The 24,956-nt window shown below is 44.2% G+C and overlaps 1 protein-coding gene across 7 annotated transcripts in view; it reads right to left on the reverse strand.

The window, feature by feature from the left end:
• Positions 1 to 24,956, reverse strand: part of LAMA2 (laminin subunit alpha 2) — a 3,027,572-nt gene that overhangs the window by 57,870 nt on the left and 2,944,746 nt on the right. For all 7 annotated transcript variants that reach the window (XM_069607473.1, XM_069607470.1, XM_069607476.1 and 4 more), the window contains 2 exons: positions 21,146 to 21,276; positions 6,048 to 6,270 (listed from right to left, as the gene is read on the reverse strand). In XM_069607473.1, coding sequence (XP_069463574.1) covers positions 6,048 to 6,270; positions 21,146 to 21,276 — 354 coding nt within the window. The remainder of the gene's footprint in view (positions 1 to 6,047; positions 6,271 to 21,145; positions 21,277 to 24,956) is intronic.

Raw genomic sequence — 24,956 nt, forward strand, 5'->3', positions numbered from 1 at the left:
TTCTAAAGAAATAGATTTGCTGAACCTAAAATTCTGATGCTCAACATAGGACTGAAAGGTACAGGCTGTTAGGAAAGATTTCTCTTTACAGCACCTTTCCTTCCATTTCTATGGACCCACAAAACCTATTGCTTTTGTTTTTGTATCAGAGCTGCTCTTTTTACAGTGCAGTGAAGCCTTAAGCTTCACTACACTGGCTTTTGCTCATTTGTCATGGGGAAATGGACATGCCATTCAGGCTGTCAGTACTGAGAAACATTCTTTCCCTTAGCCTTGTTACTTTACTACTTTTAGTAACTTATTATCACTTTTGATAACTTTTATCATTGTACAATGCATCTTAGAATGCAGTACAATGGGGTATACTTATTGTTTTGCCATCGACTAACACTGAGGATTTTTGGTTACTATAGGTGTGCTAAATGGAAAAGCTGGTGGCAGCAGTTACTTGTAACTATTTTTTGGTGCATTTTGTTTTAGCATTACAGCGTTTGGCTACAAAATGTGGCTAGTGGTCAAACGGGGCCATGGCGCAAGGTTTTTCGCTGGTCCTTTGGCCATCTTGTGTTATTTTGTGTTTTACCCCTCTTCCTGGCCTGTGAGGCTAGGAAAATCCTTATATGGACTTCCAGTGCCCGGCAAAGCAGAGGCTTTTTGGTGGGCTACGGGAGGGTTATGTGTGTTTGCTGCCAGGATGTGGGTGGGGACTGTCTGGGGCCAATCCATAAACTGGTGGCAGTGTGTGAGTGGTATGCATGAATTTTGCCACCAGTGGTCCTGATTGGACCACTACTGGGGTGTGTGTGGGGGCCAGATCTGTCATTGGCTAGTGGGAGTTCCAGTTCTTTCCTGGCTTTTGGGAAAAGAAGAGGGGCCCTGCACCCACTCTGGAGAGATCTTGGAAGAAACCCAAAGAGCAAAGCTGCAAGATCCACAAGGAGACCGGAGACCCATTGGAAGGAGGCCCAGCGACCAACCTTTGCTGCTGTCCTGGAAGAGCCCTGTCTTGTAGGTGATCTTCAGCAGTCCCTCGAAGGAGCTGCGACCATTGGAGTGGATGCAACATCCATTCCTGACATCAGCACGGAGTCCTACAAAGAGAGCCTTCAAAAGTGCCCCTGGACCGCCCAGTTTGGGCTACCGTGCTGCAGACGTGGCCATTTCAAGTTGAGGCCTGGCTCTTGGGTGATCTTCAGTGTGTACGATGAAACTTATTTCTGGTCCTAGCATGAAGGGGACCCGAGATAGGAGGCGAAGTCTGACCACGGCAAGTGAATCTCTTTGCGGAGCCGTGCATCGTTGTCCGTTGTCCGAAACTGCTTACTTATGTCCAGTCACGTCCTGAGAGGGGCCCTGCATCGAGCTCTTTAGCATTTCTCAACTGGAACACCTTGCACCATCATTATTGACGGTGGGAAAATCGAACTCTGACCCTCTTCAGCAGACCAGCCAACTTCCATGAAGAATCGGAGTACGGGTGTGATTTGTAGCGATACTTACCTGAGCCCCTAACTCCCCTTTAAAAGTTTTGGTAACTTTTATAAACATTTGTATTACTTTGGATTTGCCAATGCTTGTTCACACAAGCACTCCGAAAGTTGGGGACATGTTAGTTAGAATAACTTGTTCCCTAACACTTGGAACTGTTCATTGGACCCTACAGACCCTACATTCATTTTTTCCAGCTTGTCAAAATCTATATAGAACTTTGCTGAATTTTTGGACACAAAGCCCCATGCATCTTAGGGATGGACTTCTGAAGTTAGGATCTTAACTCTGTGGGCCTGTAGTGCTTATACTAATCTATACCTTCCTTTTCAGCGGTTGGATTTGTATTTTGCCCTACTCCAGTGATTGTGTATATTAATCTATTTTTAGTGTCGTGTGATATGGCCAAATAACACAATGAAAAATTACTTCTAACAGGTAGTAAGTAAGGAAGTATTTGTATACCAAGTAAGGACGTATTTGTATACCTGTTTGTATAAGTGTGTGCTCATTGTGGACTTCTTAAAAGCTCACCACCTCTTGAGACTTAGCCTAGACCACTCACCTTGCTACCTGGATCTGGTTTGGCTACAGCTCCCAGGGTTGTCCCTGTCGCAATACTAGGTTGACCTTCTATACATCTGTCCACTAGGCCAGAGAATAGAAAACCTCTCCTAACACATGCGTACACTCTTCTGGAGTTCAGGGGACTCTTCTCCCCCTCACTGCAGCAGAAACCTTTTTTGGGGTTCAGGGGGTTCAGCTTCCCCTTACAGAAGCATACCCGTCTTCTGGGAATTGGGGTGCTCCTCTCCTCACTAGAGAAGACTCATCTTCTGGGGATCAGGGGGGCTCTTCTGTGCCCCATCCTGGAGTACATCCCTTTTTGGAGAACAATGGGCACCCATAATCTGCTGCTCTTGCTTCCTCAGCGAACTCCCTCGGCTCCCAGCTCAAAAAGACATTGTCTGTGTTTCCTAGCCTCCGTTACAAAGCCCTCACCTTCCTCCCAGTGGCTGAAGAGAACGTTTGAATTGATTGGGTAATTGTCTTCCTATTTTGAGTCAGGATAAGGCAGTCTTTAAAAGGCTTCACGCCATTTTGGATTTCTTTTATATTATGTTACTTGGTTTTTTGTGGACGCTGCACTTAAGAAATTCATCTTGGAGCTAAAAAAAACCTGGGAACAGGGCGACTGCCAAGCAAAGAATCCAGCTAGTCTAAAAAGATATGTTTTCAGAAAACGTCTGAAAAGAAGATGGTTCTCTGTGGACCGCAGGGGGCGTGGACTGATGAGGTACGACCCCCAATACAGGAGTATTTGAAATGTGGAACCTGAATAAGGCAGGCATCTTGTGAACGGAGAGCTACAAAGAAATGTAGAAATGGAATTTGAGCAGAAGATATTCTGCACCCTTATCATAAAAAACACTGTGCACTGTACACAAAGATTTTAAAACAATCCGATAGCCCCCGGGAGCCAATGTAATGAACGAAGAACAGGAAAGATGGGAGCTTCAAAAGGAGAATGAGTTGCTACTCTGGCAGCAAGGTTCAGAAGAACTTGAAGGCATTGGATGAGGTATTCTGGTTGCACCAGAAAAAGACAGTTTTTGCCTATCTGGATTATTGCAATTAATTTCTTTTTTAGTTGGTCTCCAGTGCACGAGCAGATGATTGTCTGCTGCTCTGCTTCTGCATCCTTGCCTCTTGACAGCTGTCCCCTGCACAGGTCGTGTTGAATTTTGGTGTTTGAAAAAACATTTTATATCTTTTGCCTTGTGCCTTTCAGCCAGACTCCTGACAATAGCATACAAGGAATACACCCGGGTACGGTATGGCCCCATTTTTGTTTAATATTGGTGAATTCATGAGGGAGGTCTGAGAACCCCCCCCCCCCCCCAAGACTGGCTACGCGTAGGGTCTATTTTCTTCTGTATGCCGATAACTGATGCTTATTGACCATACTCCAATTGGGTTGCAACGCTCATTGGAGGCGGTCAGTAGATACTTTGAAGACATGGATTTGGATCTCAACATCCCCAAATCCAAGGTTATGATGCTGAATTCGGGTAAGGGTACAGCAAGGCTATGGTATAAATGGAATGTTGATGGTCAATCCCTTGGTGTGGTAAAAGTTTTAAATAATTGGCGGTTCATCTGGGTGATAAGAGCTCACAGACCTCTCAAATGGCATTGTTGAAATCCCTGCAGGAAGTACGGTGGCTCAGATGAGAACTCTGGACGGGAGATTCAGTAGATTTTTCCTCAAACCAGCATTAATAACCTATAACAGAAGAATTGTGCCGAGAATAATACAAAGGGCAGAGATCCTGGAGCATGGCTGGGATTGGTTAAAGCTAGAGGCCCCCATTTGGAAGAAGGTGATGGGTGTACCCGTTGGGACCCCTTATGCTGCTATTTGCCATGAACCCAATTTGATGTCTCTTTATTCATGTATTGAATGGAGACCACTACAACTGCTAAAATCTGTCCGGTTACCTCCAAGAATACTTTTCTGAGGTTCTTTATGAGCCATGGACAACCCATGCATGTAACATTTTCAATACATGGATTGCCACTAATCAGCTCATATTGGCCAAGTTCGATTCCGGCAAAGATGTGTAGAGGAGAGCAGCTGCATGCCTCTGTAGGAAATCCCGCCCCCCCCCACTTCCTATCAAGGGAGTGCCGGAGGGTTATGCAGAAAATGAAGTTGAACTTGTTCCCTACTTTAAATATATTGGCGGCCAGAACTAAAATTCCAAGGCATGAGAGAATGTGTTATTGTGCTAAGGCTATAGACAAGCTTACACATTTAATGATATCGTGTTCTGCTTTGATGGAATGTTGTTCTCAAATTTTTATGGGCTGGAGGCTAGAAATCCCGATTGAATGGGAAAGGTTGTGGCACTGTTGATAAGTCCAGGGGATAAACTCTTGTAAGCAGCTAAGAAGTTTTTTTATTTGATATTTTTATATTAAATATTTATTTTCTCATATATATTCTATAGATTTTAAATCATTGTATAGATCTTATAATGTTGACTCAATCTGTGTACTTTATATAGTGACTTTTGAAATAGTCTATTTTAGTGTTCTTTTTTTTAGAATTTTGGACGTAAAGAATGAAATTTAGTGTCTTAATGTGTTAAAGCTAAATGTAGCTTGTAGGTGGTCCTGTAGTATGTACAATTAATTCTGGAGTAGGATGTAATTATGAATGAATATATTGATATGGTTTAGGATTGTGAAAATATGAATATGAAGTTGTGAATTGCATTGCTCAGGGAATCTTGAATTATAATTGTGTACAATTAATTTTGGAGTAGGCTGAAATTATGAATGTATCATATTGAAATGGTTTTCGGTATTGTGAACATGCGAGTATGTATTTAATGAATTGTATTGCTCAGGGAGATTGAATTGAATTATGAACCTTTATACACAATGGATTTTGGACTGTTGTACTTGTTAAATAAGTGATGTGTAACAATTGTGTTTTAAATTGCTTTCTCGTTAATGGTGTGAAAAGTAGTTTTTTTGAAAAAAACAATAACAGAATAAATAAATAAAAAATAGCATATGTTTTGACTGAAAGACACTCCGGAATATACTCCAGATTTTGGTTCTCTAATTCTGATACTTCTTGAAAGAGGCAGTCCACACTCTGCTTCTTTGGGACCTGCTAGTATCTAACTAAATGCTTTTTCAGGGGATTTTGGAATCATTTAGGGCTGATCCTACTCTGACTGGCTGGGGACTGGATATGATTTTGGCACTGTGACTTTGTCAGAGTGCATACATTAGTTGTGGGATTTCTCTTTAAAATGCAAGGAGCACCTGTGATAAACACTTCGTACATATTCATCAACTACACAGGCGTCAAATGTTGATTTTTCCCAACATTATCCTTCATATCCATTATTCCTTGTATCCTTTGAAATCACTTTATTGGCTTGCCCACAGAGCAGTCCACGACAAAGATTATCTCTTAGAAGGGAGCCGGCAAGGTCTCCCCAATCCATGAGTACACTGCTGGTCACTGTTCTAACATATCAAAAACAATGCCTTGGAGTTCACCTTTTACAAGTGCAAGCTTCAATCTTTTGGAACTCCTCTCCTCCCCACTTAGAATTATTTTGAAGATGGAGTTTAAATATTTGTCTTGGAGACTTAGTTCATTTGCTTCCCTTCTCATAAGTTGTATACCACACTGTTATTTGCCATCTTGTGTGTTTCCCAGCCTCCTCCCGTCTCCCTGAAACTCTGCTCAATCATAATTTGCCAAAATTGTCCTTTATGCTCTTAAGTGACTGTGCCCCATAGGAGCTTGTTACAAATGATGAAAAGATAGAAAGATACAATATATGAATATCCCTGGTACTTTGAAATGCACATTTTGAATATAAACATACAAAATATACACAATGAGTTCAGATAAGATGCCTTGACAGATCTGCACACTCACTGGCATAATGTTTTATCAGTTTCGCCAACAGATGAAATTTGGTTACAAAATCGATCTTTGTGAATTCTTTCAGATGGTGGTGACTTACCTGGATATCCACCAACAAAGACTGGATCATTGGTGTCTGCAGAAGTGGAAGCTGCAACATCAGATTGGCCTTCGGCTTTGCTTTCATCTACTATGAGCTCCAGGCGGTGTTTGAGCTTGCTTGCTGTCACCTTATGCCATTCCCCATTGCACAAGCTTCCTGGATTCTCTGGCTCATAAATGGCTGAAAACCGGCCAGCACCATTGTCTGCATGGAACAGAAGCTAAACATTTTTTTTTTAATTAACAGGGGATGCAAATGTAACCTTTCCAAATCAGTTTTACGTTCATAGGAATATTGTCATTATTTTTCATATAATTTATTAGAAATCATACATGTTTACCACATGTCATCTAATAACTCCATTATCAACCTCCTATCCTAAAACAGACCCTGTTTCAAGCATATATCATACATCTTATCCACCTCACACCATCTTTGAATAATATAATCATATTTTCCTGTCCCTGTAACCTGTGCAATTCATTCACTTGTGTGTCAAGGCCTTTAATTTTGCCTTGTCAGGAGGGGATGGGAACCCCTCTCACCAGGGGATGGGGGCTACTTGGGAGAAATCCAGAGCCAGTCCTTCCCTGAGGATACTGGTGGTTGTCGAGTTGGCCCCAGTTCCTGCCATCCTCCTGCCAGTATGTGTCTGTGCAGTACACGCTTGTCTCTCCCAATACCTCATTTCCAAAATGCTCACCAGAGTTTGTTTGCTGTTCTTCCAGTCAACCGCAGTATCTCTGAAAGCAGAAAACCCCCAAGATGCTATAGTAACCCACTGGCATCACACGTGAGCGGAGCCTCCCATACTGAGCAGTACCCAGTGAGAGAGAGAGAGAGAACCAGATCGAGAGAATAGCTGTTTGAGCCTCTTCTATTTCCCTCGTGGTCTAGGGTTGTAACCACACCTTGCCGGCTGAGCAGCTGCCGGTTTTGTGGAGCAGAGACTTACCAACATTGTGGTGGGGGTGGGGGAAAGCGTGTTAAGGTATCTTTAGAAGGCAAAGTTGGACTTGGCAAACCATGGGCCCCGCATTGCTGATTCGAAGCGGATCAAAGAGGAGAAAAGGGGTTGAGGATCAGCCCACTGTTCTATTCATTTGCCTGTTTATACTACCCCTTCTGTTCCCTTTGGATGTCTTGCTACGGCCAATCCAAGCCTGCTATTCCCTCCCAGGTGGTGTTACAAAAAGGAAACGGGAAGGAGAACGTTGTGGGTTTTTTCAGGTGAGATCGTAGGTGGTGGAGGTGGAAGACCAAGAGACTTACAGGAGCAAAGGCGGTAGAGAGGAAGGTGGAGGTGATTTCTATATGAGGTGAAATATTGGTTAGTGAGTGCAAGTAGTACTGCGGTGTGAGTGGGCATGCTAGGGTAACTAGTGTAGGAAGGCGAGGGGGTGATTGTGAAGAATATATTTCAGTGGGCTGTGAGTAGTGTGGAGGAAGGGAGTTGTGTGGACGGAGAAGTAGAAGGGCTGCAGGAAAGAGTAGGATAGCAGAGGAGGATTTTATAAGATTAGAGAGGAGATAATTGCACAAAGTGTGGAGCCAATGCATAGATGCAACGAGAGACATCAAAGTGATAGAAAGAGAAGTGAGGGAAGAATTGGCGGAGGAGAGTAGTCCAAGGTAGAGAGAGGGAAAGAAGAATTTGGGCATGATAGAAAGATGATCAAATCAGGACAAGTGTTTGAAAGGTACTTCCTAAAACTGTCCCTATTTTATCAATTTTGTTAATGATCTAAGGGTTTAGGAATGGTGCCTGTGGCAAGTGAGGTAGAGAAGACATTTTGCTTTTTGGTCTTCACCACCAGTCTGAGAGCCCTTATGTGTCCTTAATCACAGGTTAGTATATAGTGAATATTGACCCCCTACTGTCTGAGTTAGGGAGGTGGCGCTTTTAAAAAAGAGAGAGCGATCACGAGACAGACATAGGACCCATTGGAAAACCAAGTCTCTCAAACCATTCAAGGGTTTTTATTGAAGTATTTCTTGTGCCATCTGTGACACGACATTTCACTTTTGTTAGAAGACTTATGATTTGCAGTTCACCTCTATGTGCGAGCATTATCATAATGGAAAGTGGTCATTCACACATGTGCCATGCCACTTGCTTGATTCAATAGAAACTCACTGTCTCCAGAGCCCTGGTTCTCTCGAAGCTGGACTACTGTAACAGCCTCTATCTAAATCTTCCTGCCTCTACTTCCCGCCCTTTGCAACTCATCCAGAACAGGACTGCAAGACTTGTCCATGGCCTCAAGCCCAGGGACCGTATCTCTCCAGGACTGAAATCACTACACTGGCTCCCAGTGGCTGCGAGGATTAAGTTCAAAACCCTCTGCATTGTCCACAAGGCCTTCTGGGGCCTTGGGCCAAAATACCTTCAACTCTCTCTTCCTAAATATCTTCCTTCTAAAGCTCTTCGCTCATCCACCTCCAACTACCTCACGGTCAGCCGCTTCTCCAAGCAACGAGTTGGGGGTAGATCTCCGCAGCAGAGGCCTCCCTCTGGAACAGCCTTCCTGCCTCCCTGGAACTTGAGGAGAACCATCTCCGGTTTCCGGAAGCACCTCAAAACCTTCCTCTTTGCCTCCGCTTTCTCTCCCTCTCTCCCCTGCTAAAATCACTGAACCTGCACTGAATCTGCAACTGGGCCACTCACCGATCTCGGTCCTTGGACCAGCCACTCTTCCCTGCACTGCCTACCTGCACTACGGGACTGTCTCTGTTTCCTACAGCCCCTTCTCCCGGCACTTACCTTGCACTTGCCACCAGCTGGCCCTATTATTTATCTTGTATTCTACTAACCACGTACTACACTTTCCCCTCTCCCCTTCCCCTTGCACTTTTCCCATTCTCCTCTACCCTTGCATTTGCGCAATCTGAATGACACCTGGCCTAGTAGGATCGTTATCTGTCTCCCCTTGTCCCCCCCGCCTCGTCGCGCCTTGAAACACTTGTGTATAGGCGCGTTACAAATGCCATATCATATCATATCATCCTCTTCATTGCTTTCGCTACAGGGCCAAGATAAGTTATGACCTCTGATCTTATACGGTTTATGGCTATGGCAGTGGTTTTGCTCTTATCAACATGAAATGCCCCTTTCTAAAGGATCTAGCTGATGAATTGGATATTAGAGAAATATTTAGGTTCCTGGGTGATGCATGTTCACCTGGGATGCTACCGGGCCTTGGAACTTTCAGTGATTCGTATGAATCTACACCATCTCTTTGGACCCCTTCATTGTTGAATGCGTTGTGGTCAGCTTTGGTAATCAGCTTTGATAAGCCGCTCTCTTCCTGAAACATGATCTATGATATTTCTGTATTGAAAAGGGCTCCCGCTCTCATCTCAAGTGTTCCAGGCCCATTTCTCTAAGCAACATTTTTTTAAAGATTCTGTGCACATTTATTTACAAACAATGGGCCTCATTACGAGTTGGGCGCAAAGGGATAACGGGCACCGTTAAGAACATCGGTGCTGGTAATCCCTTTGCGCCCTAGTCCGAGTTCCCTTAGCAGGTCCTTTACTTAACGCCTGGTCTGACCAGGCGTTAAGGACGGGACCCGTTAAGGGACTTTAGAGCTAATAACGGTACCACAAATTGCAGTACCGTTATTAGCTACTTCCCAATTCCCATTGAGCCCTATGGGAGCTGACATGGGAATGGGAAATGGTTTTTTCAATGGGGACTTACCGGTCCCTCCAAGGTCGGAATGGACCGGTAAATCCCCATTGAATCAGGTCGGACTCGGTACCGGTATGGTAGTCATTACCAATGAGGCCTAATGTATGTTTGGGTGAAGAAAATATTTGATCAGTCTGTCTGTGGGTTCTCTGTAGGGACAATTGAACAGTTTCCTTGCATCATAGATGGCTCAATAACACACCAACTCCCAAAGATAGTTCAAGGGTTTTTATTGATCTGATGCAAATTGGCTCTAAGGGGCATCCCTCTATCCCTCTGCTCCCAGGTTAGTTCTATGGAATGCCTCCCAGACACCCAAGCTCCACTCTGTCATCTTCCTTTCCCTCGCTGATGTACCTCTTTGTGTATCTATGTCACTCTCCCTTCCTCCACCTACTCTCAACTGCATCCACCTTCTCTCTCCTGCGTCAACCTCCCCCTGCACACTACTGCCACTCTTGCCTGCTCTACACTGCTACCCCCCTCTTCACTTTACTTCCCTCCACTCTACTACTCCCTCTCCACAATACTAGCTCGGGGGCCGGTTGTTTTCCTTCTGTGTTCGGCGGGCCTAAACTCCTCTGGCTCTTGACCTGGAAGAAGTTGTCAGCATTCCATGGGCTCTGTAGCTTGTCTGCTCTCCATGCTGTTTGCGTGGTGCCGCCTACAGGCTCTGCCTCCCTAAAGGACCCTAACTCCTGTGCGGTTCTCCACAGGTTTGCTTCTCTCTCTCAACTTTCCCCTTTGTGTCTGTCTTACAGGATCTTCATGTTCTCCGCTGTAATGAGACGAGGTAACCCATTGGTCCTCTGCCTCATGCAAGGAAGATAACCAACAAGAGTTAAAAAACGACACCATCCACTTTTAGAAGGGCCCTGCACCTCATTGCCCTGCTCAATCCTGAGATAGCCAAAAAACAAATGGGACTCAAAGTTAGGGAGGTTGATTAAAACCTCTTCTTGGAGATTCCTTATCCTCTAAGTGGGAGTCACCCCCAGTGGGATGCCACTTGCCCTGTCCGCTCGGTGGTGTTGCATCAGGCTCACCTCCCTAGTCCCAAAGGGCATGTCTCCTCATTGGGTAGAAGGGACGAATTCCCTGGATTCGATAGTCGTTTGCTTTGCAAAAGGCACACATTCATGTCAGGGAGCTGTTCCACGGCCCTGCTGCAAGTATGAGAGTCTGTGGTGGCAGGCAGCACATAGTGATCAGTGGCTCGACTCAGCATTGCTGCGTGTCACACCAGGCAGATATCTCTTCGTTGCCAGAGGGGATATGCTTGCAGGAGGCTGCTCGCTAAAGGCTCTGGTGAGCTGCCTTTGACGGGTGAGCGGCTAGGGCAGCTGATACATGCTGTTCTCTGAAATATAGGAAAGTCTGGCCAGCATCTTCTCCAAGCGGTATGGGGTGATCAGCAGTGGTACAGCCCAAACACACATAGGGGCCTAGGGCGAGGATAGGAACTGGGGCCCTCCTAACTGCCGCCTTTCCCCTCTGGAGTAGGAATGGCTTCGGCTTCCACCATGGTAGCTGTGGCTGCAATATGGTTTAAAAGCAAAGCAGTTCTTACTAGGGTTGCACTTTAATACTTCTCCTTAGATGTCTGTTCTTAGAGTCAGTGGATTGCCTATTCTGATGAGGCAAGCCTTCTAGGAGCAGGCACCTGGGTCTCTAGGAGTTTTCATTGGGGAGCCCCATGTACAAGGAAACACATAACAAAAACAAGCTGTTAGCCTTGAAAGAGCTGGAAGCTCCCTCTACCTATGCCCAATGGTGTGCAGGTGAATTGGATGTGTTCCCTTTAAGCAACTGAAAAGGAAACATAGTAGCAAGCTGCAAAATGCATTTGCTACCTTGTTTCTTCTGATAACGCTGCTGAGTGAAATAAATAGAAATGCCTGAGTGATCATTGTAAATACGATATAGCCTTTCTATTATCAGGGAAAGTAAAGAAAAGTCCGCGTCTACGGAGAAAGGGGAAAATGTATCCGCATTGTTCTCGTCTGGCAAGCGTTGTGAAAGATAATTTGCTATGTTATTTCACAACAAAGATATGGAAAATAGTGAACAGGCAGGTTTTTTCCTTCCCCCGTAGGGATTTTGTAGGAATATACTACCCTGCATTCACGGAAGTTCACGGGGAAGAGCAGTCGGCCTCAGGGGAGCGGGGCATGAGACTGAAAAAAAATCCAAACCAGTATGAAATCTGAAATGGTGCAGGGGCAATCCCTGAGAGACCCCCTGACAAGGAACTCATGGGCCAATCAGAGAACAGCGCAACCCAAATTACCCAGGTTTAGACAATCACCTTAGAGCCCACCCAAGGAGAAGAGCACAAACATTTTTAAAAGCAGAAAGCACAGACTTTCAGTCCTGGTAAGAGCGTGAAGGAAGATGACAGCTCCCAAGGGACCCCAAGTAAGGAGACTTGGATAAGGAAATATAGTACTCATGAGAGCTGTCCAGAGGGGAGCAGCAGACCCTGTGAGACTTGGAGCAAAGTGGATCACCATGAAGAAGGAAGTCAATGGAAAAGTGCTGCAGGGACTGAGCCCTGGTGAGAGGCAAGTTTCAGAAAGCAGGGGAAATGTAGAAGGATTTGGATTATTACAGTGATAGTCACTAGAAAAGAAGCGAACCAGTTTAGCAAGTGAAGCCAGGGCTTACATCTGGAATGTAAGAGACGCAGCAGACCAGAAAGTGAGATTGTTACTAACAAAGTTTAAGAGGGAGTGGAACATAAGCAAACTGTAAAAGAACTAGACAGTGGAGAAGGGAACACTTGGGAATAGAGAGAGAAGGGGACTGGGTTAGTAAGTGACGCAAGGGGTACCATCTTGAAAGTATGAGTGACTGTCGACATCAATCTTGCTTTCAGGCTGCAGAGAGAATATTGGGAAAGTGATGGAAGAAGAGTGACACACTGAAGGAAGAGACAGGACACAAATTGATAGGGATGTTAATACTGAGAAATACCAGCTTCACAGAGACTTATAGTGAAAAATACATTCTCCAGTGTAAGGTATGTTGGAAGAGTAAAACAGTTTCTTTGGCTGATCTCCTGTTTGGAACCAAGAGGACAGGAGAATATATCAGGGGAAAGGAATAAAAGGTTGGTGCTAGAAAGGGGGGGGAGGGTAATGGTTGACCAGCCGAGACGGACAGGAACCTTTTGAATGGATTGTGTCCTCCAATGTACTCCTCATCTATGACATGTAGTGTCCAGTGTCGGCTGCTCCGGAAAGATTTCGCCAAAGGGCACCCGGCGTCGAGCACATGTCCCTCGCAGTCCTCTGTCGAGGGTGACATCATCAGATTTTATACGTAGCACGCACGACGCCCGTTGTCTCAGTTCTGTTTTATCCGCAAACATGTCAGTTGTTTCTGCAAACGTGTTTGCTTCATGAAACTCGGCGTGCCTCATACGTATTAGTGTTTGCTGTTGAAGTTCATCGACATGTCTTAGTCTTCCACTCTGACGACACCTCAGACCGGATTCAAGTAATCCGGGGGCTGAGGCTCCAAGATGTCTATCACTGACCCGCATCAAGTCAGCCTCTGATGCCTCAGCGAGGTCCATGACACGGATATGTGCTCCAAGTGCCATTCGATGACTGGAAAGGCCTTGCGGGAACGAAAGCAGAAGCTCAAGGTAGGCAAGGTGTCCAAGCCCCATAAGTCATGACCTGATGGGACTTCGACCAAACAGTCGAGATGTGAGACTCCTCAGAGGAAGAAGGCCAAGCGTTCAAGGTCCAGAAGTGGTTCCGCCACTCGTCGTCCTCATCAAAGCGCTCGAGGAGAAGGCACCGCTGGTCACCTTCCTTGTCTCCTTCAGGTGACACCCCCAATGAGTTGCCCGTCCAAAAAATCAACGCCAGCTGAGTGGGAAGCTTTTTGTGTGGAAATGCTTAAGATTTTTGAAAAGCAGGGCAAGGCCCTGTCTGCACCTTCTGTTCGGTAGGGAACGGTCTCGGCCGGATACTCGCACCCTTTCGAGCCTGAGTAAACGGCGTGATCCTCATTGGGAACCTTTGAGGCCTTGTCTGGACAAGATATCGAAGGATTCATCGAGACGTGAAGCAAGGTCACGGTCTTCATCACCATCCAAACCATCCAAACCATTGATGCCCCCGAAACCATCTACGCCATTGGCCCCATGCAGTCGATAGTGCCTGTTGGGTCATCCACCCCGGCCAGGCCCGCAATGCCTTCGGCCCTGTTGTTGATGCTGACCCCATCGGTGACTATTATGCTGGCGCATCCCCTGTTGACGGTGGAACCTCTGAAAAAAGCAGTGTCGAAGTCGACGACTTTAAAGCCTCTGGCTGTTATACCTGAGAAAAGGTGTCCTCCTCTGCTAAAGAAAGACTTAAGTCCCTCACTTCCATTTTCGAGGAAGAGGAATGTTCTGATGAGGATGATGCTCCTTTTGGTCTTCAGTTTAGGACCCCTAATGTGCCTGAATGCCTCATCTCAGAGAAGAGTAGGATGCAGGATCTTTGTGATTCCTTGCATAATGCAAGTGGTATAGACACTTCTCCAGAGTTGGAGTTTGGCAAACCAGACTCAGGAGAGCATGCCGACTCCTCTTACAGGTAACCTATGTCGAGAGTTGTGGAGTATTTGGGCTGGTCTAAACCACCTGCACATTATGATCAAGATGATCTAAAAGACATTTTGGATCAGGGTCCACCTACAGATCCCATATTGCCATTTCATGTGGCTCTGTAGAACAGGGTGGCCAGAAATTGGAAAACCCAGAGACTAATGCGGCGGTGAACAAGTCCCTGACAAGAAAATACTGCCCCTCCAGTAGCGACCCCCGCTACCTGTCCTCTCACCCCTCTCCGGAGAGTCTGGTGATCCAGGCAGCCACGGCTACCTCTAAACAGGCTGCGTACCCTACCATCCTTCCAGATAGGGACGATAAGCGCGTGGATGGATGGCCCGGGACTATGGCGTTAAAATAGGCCAACTCCGCTTGTGCCTTAGCAAGATTTTCGTATACTCTGTGAGAGTGCATATCTAGGGCAGCAGAGAATATTCCCGAAGTGGAAGAAAGGGATGGCTTCCTGGCTACTGTAGGCTAGGTAGTAATTCCGGGAGTATCACCGACGACTTACATCCAGTATCTAATTGGGGCGAGATAAACCTTCCTTCTATAGTGGCAGGGATTCTGTATTTGGCTTTATTTCCGGACCACAGATATTGGTCTGTCAGTGCATACAGCATGTCAAGGCCGGTGGACAAACGGCTTGGGAAGGAAACCCTCTCATTTTCTTGCTGGTCTATTTTGGGACAGTACTCCGGGTCTTCCTCTTGGTAGATGGATACCCATAAAAGGGATAGTCTATTAAGCTGGACAGGCTGTATTTGGTTTCCAAAAATCATTCTTCAATGGGTGATTTTTGCTTACGGGAAGCTAACAAGGACGGAGGTGTAACATTCAAGGGACAGTTTTTTTGTGGAATGACCAAAACCTCCATAAGCATAACCTTTGTAACGCGGTACAGGGGATGGGATTGCTCTGGACAGATCCTCCTCCTCTCCTCTTATCTACACCACAACTAAGTAAAGATCCTTAAAGTACAAGACTTAGGCCCTAGAAGCTCATTCTTGCCCAGAGATCTGGAAGAGGGACAAACAAAGGTGCACTTTCTTCAACCAATGTGAAATAGAGATTACCACAACTGAGTCAGTAATAAATACATTGGGCCTCATTAGAGTTCTGCTGGTGTAGGTAAAAGTGCTGGTAATTCCATGACCTGCACTTTTTCCGCACCGTAAAACACAAGTATGCCGGTGGGTTCACTGACTTACCTCCAGCAAATAGCTGGAGGTAAATCAAGCACCCACTGGCAAATAAATGCTGGAATTACTGGTGCCGGTAAAACTGGCAATCCCCTGCATGGAGTCCCTTGGAATGGGGATTTACTGCCCTTTTTGCCACCTGTAATATCCCGGTGATACCGAGATATCAGGTGGTGGAAATGATGGGGCAGTTTCCCGGTCTTCTGTTGGAATTACCAGTGGGACACTGGGAAACCTGTAGGAGCTGGAAGATGTTAGATATGACAAATATCCAGAAGGCTCAATGTGCAAATACTTTCCCTTAGCTTTCAACTCTTACCCTGAAAACGTTTTACATCCATCTTCCAAATCTCTATTTTTGATGATGTCCCTGGGATGCAGCATCCAGAATGGAACACCACACTTCAATATATTCTTTTCAAAAACATTTACTGTAGCATTCAAACTTTTTTTTTCTTCACCTTATTTTACTAAGACAAGAAAAAGCAACACATTTGAAAATGCAAACTTATAATTATGGGCAGCTACACTTTTCATAATCTATTCTAGATTTGTGACAAATAAGTAAATTAAACGTATTAGCTCATTTAACAAAAGCATATCGGACTGCAGTCAAAATAAACATCAATTGGGTAAGTTGTCAAACAAGTTGCAGTGCAATGACCAGGAAAAAGGGATGGAAAGATTAGGGGAGTGATTTTGGTGTTGTACTGCTTTTGTATTTTGTTGGAGCAGGCAATAATATGGTCTAGGAGAGACATGATTCTGAAACACTGAGAAACCAGAGATGTAGCAGAGACCCAAATCTCAAACACTATTCACATCTCACAAAGACCTCTGCTTTCACAGTGACTGTTGAAAAACCTGGTTCTGGGAGAGACTGGTTATGACTGTTGAGAAGCAAGAGGTCTGAAAGCGTGAAAGACCTAGGTTTTGAGGCTCCTCGTAGGCCCCTTGATCTCCAGCTTGTACTGGGCACTTACTCAGAGCTTCTCACTCTATTAGTGGTTTTCCTCCCAACGAGAAGTCTGGACCCTTCTTTTGTCTTCCTGCTTCCACATTGCATCTCTGGAACTCTCCCCATATTACTGGATTCACAGACTGAATGATGCTAGAAGAAACTTCACAGGAAAATTACATCTTTCTTTTCGGATTTGTACCGCGCAACCAGTTACCCGTAAGCTTAAGGGCGCACATATAACAAGACACAACTACACAGATCCGCACATGGGGTGTTTTTTTTTTTTTTTAAATCAGATAGCCTGTTTGGTATAGCCAATTCAACAGAATTGAAACGTTCTCATTTTTTTTCTCGAAGACGTTAGTTGATTTGGCTTCTCTTATATCTAAGGGTAGTTTGTTCTATGCTAGTGGGGTGGCTATGCTAAAAGCTCCATTAAGAGCTTTACTTCATTTACAGAGGCGAGTTTTTAGTTGGGATGTATTATTAGACCTCAACTGTCTCAGGTTATTTTTCTCATTGATGCATTCCTTTAGTTCTGCTGGCATTCTACCTAATGTGCATTTATGCGTAATCAAAAGAATTCTGAATTGGATCCTATTTTTTACAGGCGACCAGTGTAGTTCACGCCTTGCCTCTGAGACATGATCCCTCCACTTCAGATTCTTAATCACCCTGAAAGCCCCATTTGGAATCACTTGCAGGCAGTTGATTTCAGATTGGGCAATACTGGTCAGGAGACTACTGCAGTAATCGATTTTGGAGCCTATTATCGCTCTATCGTTTCTGCGTTGCTTTGTGTTATGAATGGACGGAGGTGTGTAAGCAATTTTATGTAAAATGTTGGAGCGGAGACTAAACTGCTCATCTGTGCCCTCATGTTCAGACTTCTATCCAGAGTTATTAGCAATGGTGAAGCTGTTAAACAGTGGGTGAAGTTGAGCCCGTTTGTTTTCTGTACCTACCACCATGAGCTCTGTTTTTCCGTTATTAAGAGCCATGCCATTTTGAACCATCCATGTGTGAATGAGATTGTATGCTTGATTCATGTGACTTTCATCTACACTGACAGCCGGATAGTGGAATGATACATTGCGTATCGCTGGCACAGTATGTAAAGGTGATGTTATTTTGAGCCAAAAGATCGAAAAAAGGGACCATGAAAATGTTGTATAGGGTAGGCGAGGTACAGGCACCCTGTGGGACTCCAAATAATAGTGTTGTTGGTTTTGTTTGTGCTTCCCCACTGGTAACTCTGAATTGTCGCTCGCTTAGAAAGGAAACTATCCACTGTGTCGCTTGATCAGAGAATAAACCAAAGATGTCATGGTCCACCAGGTCAAAAGCAGCAGATAGATCTAAGATCATTAATAGTGATAACTGACTGTTGTCCATTCTTTCCAATAGTTTTGGACTTCAGGTCTAAGAGGGCCGTTACAGTTCCATGATATTGCCTGAATACCGATAGGATTTTATTGAGAATGGGATGGTTAATAAGATGTCACGTGATTTGATCATAGGCCACCCTATCCAATATTTTGAGGAGGAAGGGAGTGTTGGTTATTGGTCGGTAATTGGTCGGGGTGATGGGACAGAGACCCGTTTTATTTTTTTAAGTGTTGTCCCCCAAAAGCTTAAACAAGCGTAGATTACATGATTTTCCTCAAACGAGGAGTTTATTAATCTGGTGAGTGCCAGCAGGATAATATCTGGGCATTCTTTGATAATCATGGCCAAGCATGGGTCTCCTTTGCCTTGAGTTTCCTAATCACCTCTACTAGTTCTGCCTAGATAGGTGAAGTGAAACTGCTGTGGATTACTCAAATTATTTGTGATTTGGGTGTGTTCACTGTTTCCCAGCTTATTCAGGGTAGCTTTTTTTAACATCTATACCCTTTTTGATTAGTGTCAGTTTCTTTGCCATAGATTCTTAGATCGAGGAGCACCAGGCCTCATCTTTCACTATTGGTTCATTGTTAGGGCACTTGGGGATTTCCCTGAGAATTTTAAATCATTCTTTTGTATCAGAAGTTGACCTGGCAATTTTGTCATTAGCATTGTACAATTGCCATTTTGTAGGTCGTGGCAGACTTTTTGTATAGTTGTAGATCTGAGATCTCCCGACTCTTCCTCGAACTATCGAAGTGCTTAATTTTGTCAGCCTTAAGGTCCTGGATCTCTGCCAAGAACCATTTGTTACATTTAAATCCCTCTTGGCAGTGTTTCCTTTTTACAGCGGCTAGGGTTTCCAAAATATTGTGAAAAGGACTAAGGAAAGAGTTAGTCATCTCATCCAAAGTTTCTGATAGCACGATCTCTTTCTTCATCTGAATAATTGCTTGTCTTTCCTACAGCTATTAAAGCTTAATACAACCATATGCCTGTAAATTGACATATTTTTTTTGTACTTTATATTTTGTAACCTTGTATCTGATATTTAAGGAATCGTACAGGTTCTGTGTGTTAATATCCCCGCAAAGATATCGCCATACAAGAATGGTGCCTTTTTTTGCTTTAATATTAACCCCTGGAACCTGTGGGGGATGCCCCTCTAACTCCCGCTCCCATTTACCACATAAATTATCCCCATAAATAATGTTGCCTATGCCGTTTCCCAGCGACTATATAAATGGCGACATTATTTATGGGGATAATTTTACCTGATACCACCATACACTGGTACATACACGGATGTAGTACATCTTCAAGGCATAGGCCCTTATAAATGCAAACAAACAAAATAATCATCAATGGGGAAAAGGAGGTTTGATACTAACTCCATAAAATGGATTAAAAGTCCTTTACCAATAATAGTCTGTTTTCAAGAATTTGGCATTTGTTTTATCCCCTTTTCAACTCTCCTTATTACTTTAATAGGAGGTTGCCCTTAATACTTCCCTTTAACATCTACCTCCTCCCTTTTAGCCCTTACCACCAACACCAATCTAGTGTTTAAAATTACAGAATTAACAATTGCCACATCAGTCATTTTCATTAGTAAGGTGGGTTGCTTATTTGTTAAATTTTTGACTATTCCTTTTAATCTGAAACATTTTTTTTCCTTTCAATTCCTCAGGATTAAATGAAGATTGAAGAAAGGATAATCAGCCTCCTTACATCCTCTGCTGCTCTTTCATCTACCATGTACACCTGCCTTTCTTCCTCTCTGCAAAGCTGGTCTGCATCTAGGGTATGCATCCTCTGTGGTGTAGTCATTTGTTTGTTTCTAGCTTTTTTACACTCCCCTACCCCTCCCTACCCCTTGTAATTAGCCGAAACAGTCAGGTGTCTCTCTGTCTATTTGATTTGCATTGGTCTGTGCCACACCTGTGGCTGGAACAGCTGTATTTCAGAGGCCCTGCCCATGCAGCCCATATGGCTAAGGCCCTAAGGCAAAGGGTACTCGTGAAGAAGCCGCTCCAGGCAGTGTTTGCCTGTTTTCACCTAGAAAGCCTGCAGCCATCAGCCAGCAGCAATTGATCAGGTAAACGTGGTGTAGGTAGGGGAAACAGCCATTACTGTACTCCGTTAACTACCCCGCCCATCTCATTACCCAATATCCTACTCCCCAGGCACTCAGCCCATTTGTTGCTCATCAGCCATAATCACCATTTACCCCACTTGTATAAGGTAGCCTTCTGATTCTAGCCTCAATGTGTAAGATTACTAAACTTTGCATCAAGCCAATTGGGTTCGTCAGTCACAGTTTAGATGTGACGTAAGCTAATATTCAGAATTCTACCCCATTAATAACTGCCCAAAATGTAGACAGAACTGTGAGGATTAATTAGCCTGTGTCACATCTAGAGAGAATTGTGAATATTAGCTTGCGTCATATCGAGACAGAACTGTCGGGATTAGCCTGTGTCCCACCTAATCTTCACTATCTTCTAATCTTTACAATTCTGTGTCGCATCTAGACAGAATTGTGAATATTAGCCTGCGTCACATCTAGACAGAATTGTGAAGATTAGCATGCATAACATCTAGATGGATTTGTGGATATCGGCATGCACCCCATCTAGATAGTGATGCCACTAACCAACACTATTAATAAAAAAGACTCATCCCTCGGCATACACCTCTCAAACTCTGTTGTGCTTTAGAGCTAAGGTTGTGTTTACTTCAAACTGCACAAACTTCACTACAATGCAACAACAAAACAAACCACAGATAGCCTTGCACAACGGCACATGAAGACTGCACCGTTCGCTGAGCTTGTTTGTGTTTTTCGGTTGGTAAACAGAACTGAAACTGCCAACAGCACATCATAGCTCTCTTGCTCTTTTCACCCACTCAATCCTACTAACTTACACTGCCCTCTTGTTTTTCAGATCCGCCAGACCGCCTGGGGACCACTCCGGTGGGGACAGTGTGCAGTATAAATATCCTTTACCATAACATAAAGCGCCAATTTACACAGTTTGTCCACATTCAAGTTACTGTGTGCATTGCTACTGCTTCTGCTGATGTTTGATAGCACATATTTCTCACAATATTTTGTATTGATGATCAAACAGAACAAGAAAACAATATTTTTGACACTCAGAAATTAAGGTTATAAACTTAAAGCAGCACACCCACACTTTTCAGTAACAGGTTTGCTACTGCTCCTTTACTCACATTTCCATCCACCAGTTCAAGACCCATTCCATCCATTTTCTGTCCGCTTACTCCGAGAAGAACACCATTTGTTCGAGATGTACGAAATTCAAATTCCACTTGCACGTCCATTCCCACCTTGAAAGCTCCCACTGAAGATCATAGAAACAAAGAGAATTTGTTAAGCGTTTAATCTGATGCATCTATGTATACATTTTTTCTGTCTTTCACACCTACAAGGCTGTTTGAAGAAGAGTTTCCTTTAGAGAATTGAGTGAAAAGACTAACATTTATTTGTGCTACTGCAACATGTGTGGACAGTACAGTTGTTTGCAGGGTGCCGTACTGCTCTGTACATTTTTAAAACTCACATTCATAAATGCTACATATTTAAAGGAATATTTCGCATTGGCACTTTCAGCAAAGGTTGTACCCATGGAAAGCTGATATCAGATTAATCCTAAAAAATCCCTTCAATATGCCCAAATTCCTACCTAATACCATATCACTCACCGCCAAGAGTTCCTTACATTAGGGTAGCAGTAAAGACACACACAAGTGATCACAGTTCAAGGGTGTTTATTAAACTGTAGAGGAAGGTTGGAAAAATGCCTAATCTTAAACCTAAATCTGAGATGGGAGCAAGCTACAACCATCAAATAATAATAAGGCAGTCCTAGTGGCATCTTGTCAAATAAAAGGGCCTATACTAAGAAAAACCTATTGCCAGTCCTTACAACTAATATCATTTGTGAACACATTTCTTTCATGTGAATCTTATCCCACACTCTTTTTGGTAAGTCATGATGTGGTCGCTGGGGGTCTCCCTTCCCCACGTTTTGAGCATGGGACTCCTGAGCACAGCACACACTCAAGCTTTCCCAGCACGAGACAACAGTTCCACTCTCAGCTATCAGGACCTTCAGTGCTTATGTTTCTTTTCTACAAAATGTCTCTTGCCTCAGAGGCCCTGCTGTGTCCAAAATAATAAGCAAAAAGTTCCTTTGCGCATGTACATTGGGTGATGACTTTTCCCCCTCGTCTGGGCTCAGACCCCTCTCAAATATCTGCCTCCCTCTATCGGGTTCACTAAGGCTTCTCGAAACAATCTCACCTGTGACATTCACGAGTCTGTCTTTTTAAACAGTTCATTGTGGACATCCCTCTGCGGGTTCACTCTTGTCAACACACTGTTCATTGGGACTTTAGGCTTCACCCCTTTCCATTGGCTTCCCTCCGTTGGGTTCACTCTTGCCAACTTTACATTTCATACAGTTCTTTCGCTTGAACTCACTACGCGGGATTCATCATCCTTTGACCTACACGTAATTGAAAAGCAAAGACTTTCAACTGTACACAGGGTTTTTCTAGACCCCTTTGAACTTTTCTTCACGGCTCTCCTAATGCCTTCTGGTTTTGGTAGTTTCAACAAACGTGGGATCAACCAGAGTCTTTCGAGTGAGCACCCACGTGGTGCCGGACCCCTCTGCAGCTGGTTTTCCCTTTATGTTAACAGTTCTTCAAACTTTCCTTAATTTGCCACTTTGTGACTTTTGTTCAACACAGTTTGGTTTCTTATCGCCTCTCCCCTCGACTGACCGGCTGTGATGAACCGATTGGGGTTTCTTGTATATGCCGTCAAGGATGGTACCACAGTAGCAGGCGTCTCTCTGTCCTGCTTATCAGCGTAGGCATGCTCCGTGTACCGTTGACATCTGCTGCAACACGTGCTGGCTATTGTTCATGGTTTTACGATTCCTTCCACTGAGGTTTTGTGGGCCTTGGTTGGAAAGGGCAAGGTCGCTTCTCTCCTTGTCGCCCCTTCGGTCCTCACCACCTTCTCCTTCTCTTGAACTGCTGGATTTGGATAGCTCCCTCGTCGTGCGTTCTGCCTTGCTCGTATTGTGTTCTCGTGCGCAACCTTTTATCCCTGTGGGGAAGGGAAAAGGCCATCAGGTATGTGTGATTCTGGTCAATTGCCTGACTTTGCCTGACCCTTGGGTTTGGACATGTCAGGTAAATGGCTCTGGTGTTTGTCCGTCTTCTTTTGTGGTATGCAAAAGTGTTCATGTCGGGAAAGGGAGGTTAGGGGGTAAAGTATTTGAGTATCCTACGTGGTTGGGTGGGGGAAAGGTGTTATAAGAAGGGGGATACCGTGTCTCACCCATCGGTGTCCCACTTCCACTCCCTGAGGACCCCTTATCCATGGGATACTCCCTCACTGGTCCACCCCCAGGATCTGGACACAATAGTGATGGCCGTGTCCTGGCCTCCTGGATGACAGCCGACTGTGGGTCTGTGAATGTGAAGCCAGTAATCCGTAGTGTGAGAAACCTGAAGGTGTCTCCCACTACGGATTACTGGCTTCACATTCACAGACCCACAGTAAACTGTGAGCTCTCGCCACTTCCTGACTTTATAAATTAGATTACTTTTATCCTCACCTTTTCCACTTCCAGGCCATTTAATGGAGAACTTTGACTTTAATACCTTGTTATATATTTTAAGTCTCACACTTTATCCTTATACCATGCTCACTGACTGGCATCAGATCTTCTTTCCACAGTCGAACAGCATTAAAAAACTAAAAGTCAATGAATGTTAAGATGATCAAAGTGCCTATTATTTTATTTTCCATGCCTTCGCCTCTGAGATGAACACATCCAGGTAATTAATACCCAAGCATTCCGTGAAATATAACGAGAGAGAGAGAGCGAGAGAGAGAGAGAGAGAGAACGAGAACGGACGACACACAGACAGAAGACACACAGCTTCCAAAACGTTTCCACTTCCATGATTTTATTTGCTTATGCTGGTCCTTACACTTCACAATGAGATGTAGATCGAAAAGCAAGCCACGTAAGCTGGAGTCAGTCACTGCATGTAGAACCTTGATAGTACTTCCCTGCAGGAGTTTGCCAATTGTAACAGTGGGTCTGAACATGATCCTGTATTTGGCTTTTGGACAGCACAGTTTCTTTAATATTGGGATTGTTACAACTCTGGCTGTTACATTTCTCCAAAACAGATTTCTTTTCTGCAAACAATTCTACATGTAAAAAACAGGCTATTACTGTAGCCTATTTTGGTTTATAGGCATGTCCCCTGCATACTGGATCTTCTGTTTCCAATTAAGGTGTTTAGCGCTTTCCTTTGGTAATTCATGTAGTAGTGCATCATTTGATCCTGAATATAAAGGCATCCAGTTTGCTATTGATTGCCTCCTTGAGTGGTCGTGGTAGCCAATCAGGCTCCTTAGGAGGTGGGCTTTACCTATCGGTCAAAGGATGCATTCTGAGAGCTGCTCACACTACCTCACTCCAGTACCCACCATTGCTTCCCTCCCTTCAAGCTCAATCTGCCCCACACCCCTCATACAACACACCGTCCAGTTGCATTCAAACCTTTTGACCTGGCCTGCACATAAAGAAGCAGCATTAACAGGATTGTAACAGGAAGCAGAAGCCTGTCTATACCGGAATCTGCCTTTAATGTACTATTCTTTTGCAAGAAATATTTAACTTTAAATATTTAATTGTAATGGGGCTGTAATGTAATGTTTAGGTTGTGTAATGCCCATAAGAAGCAGGCTCACCAAAAGCTAGTTCTTAATATATTCATTTAGAATTGAACTTGTAAATTTTGTTATACAATGCAAACCGTTGTAGTTGTTTAATGTTTTATTGTGCTATTTATCAGAAATAAAATGTACAGAACTAAGCCATTCTGAGCAATGCCTAGTTTCTTTTTCAACCCAATTTTTATTAGTTTGGCCCATGTCATGCCCTACTGGAAACTATGGGGGAGATGGCGGCGCCATTACTAGATCCAT

Source organism: Ambystoma mexicanum, chromosome 4q (assembly GCF_040938575.1).
Source record: "Ambystoma mexicanum isolate Mex_15411 chromosome 4q, UKY_AmexF1_1, whole genome shotgun sequence".
NCBI classification, from domain to species: domain Eukaryota; kingdom Metazoa; phylum Chordata; class Amphibia; order Caudata; family Ambystomatidae; genus Ambystoma; species Ambystoma mexicanum.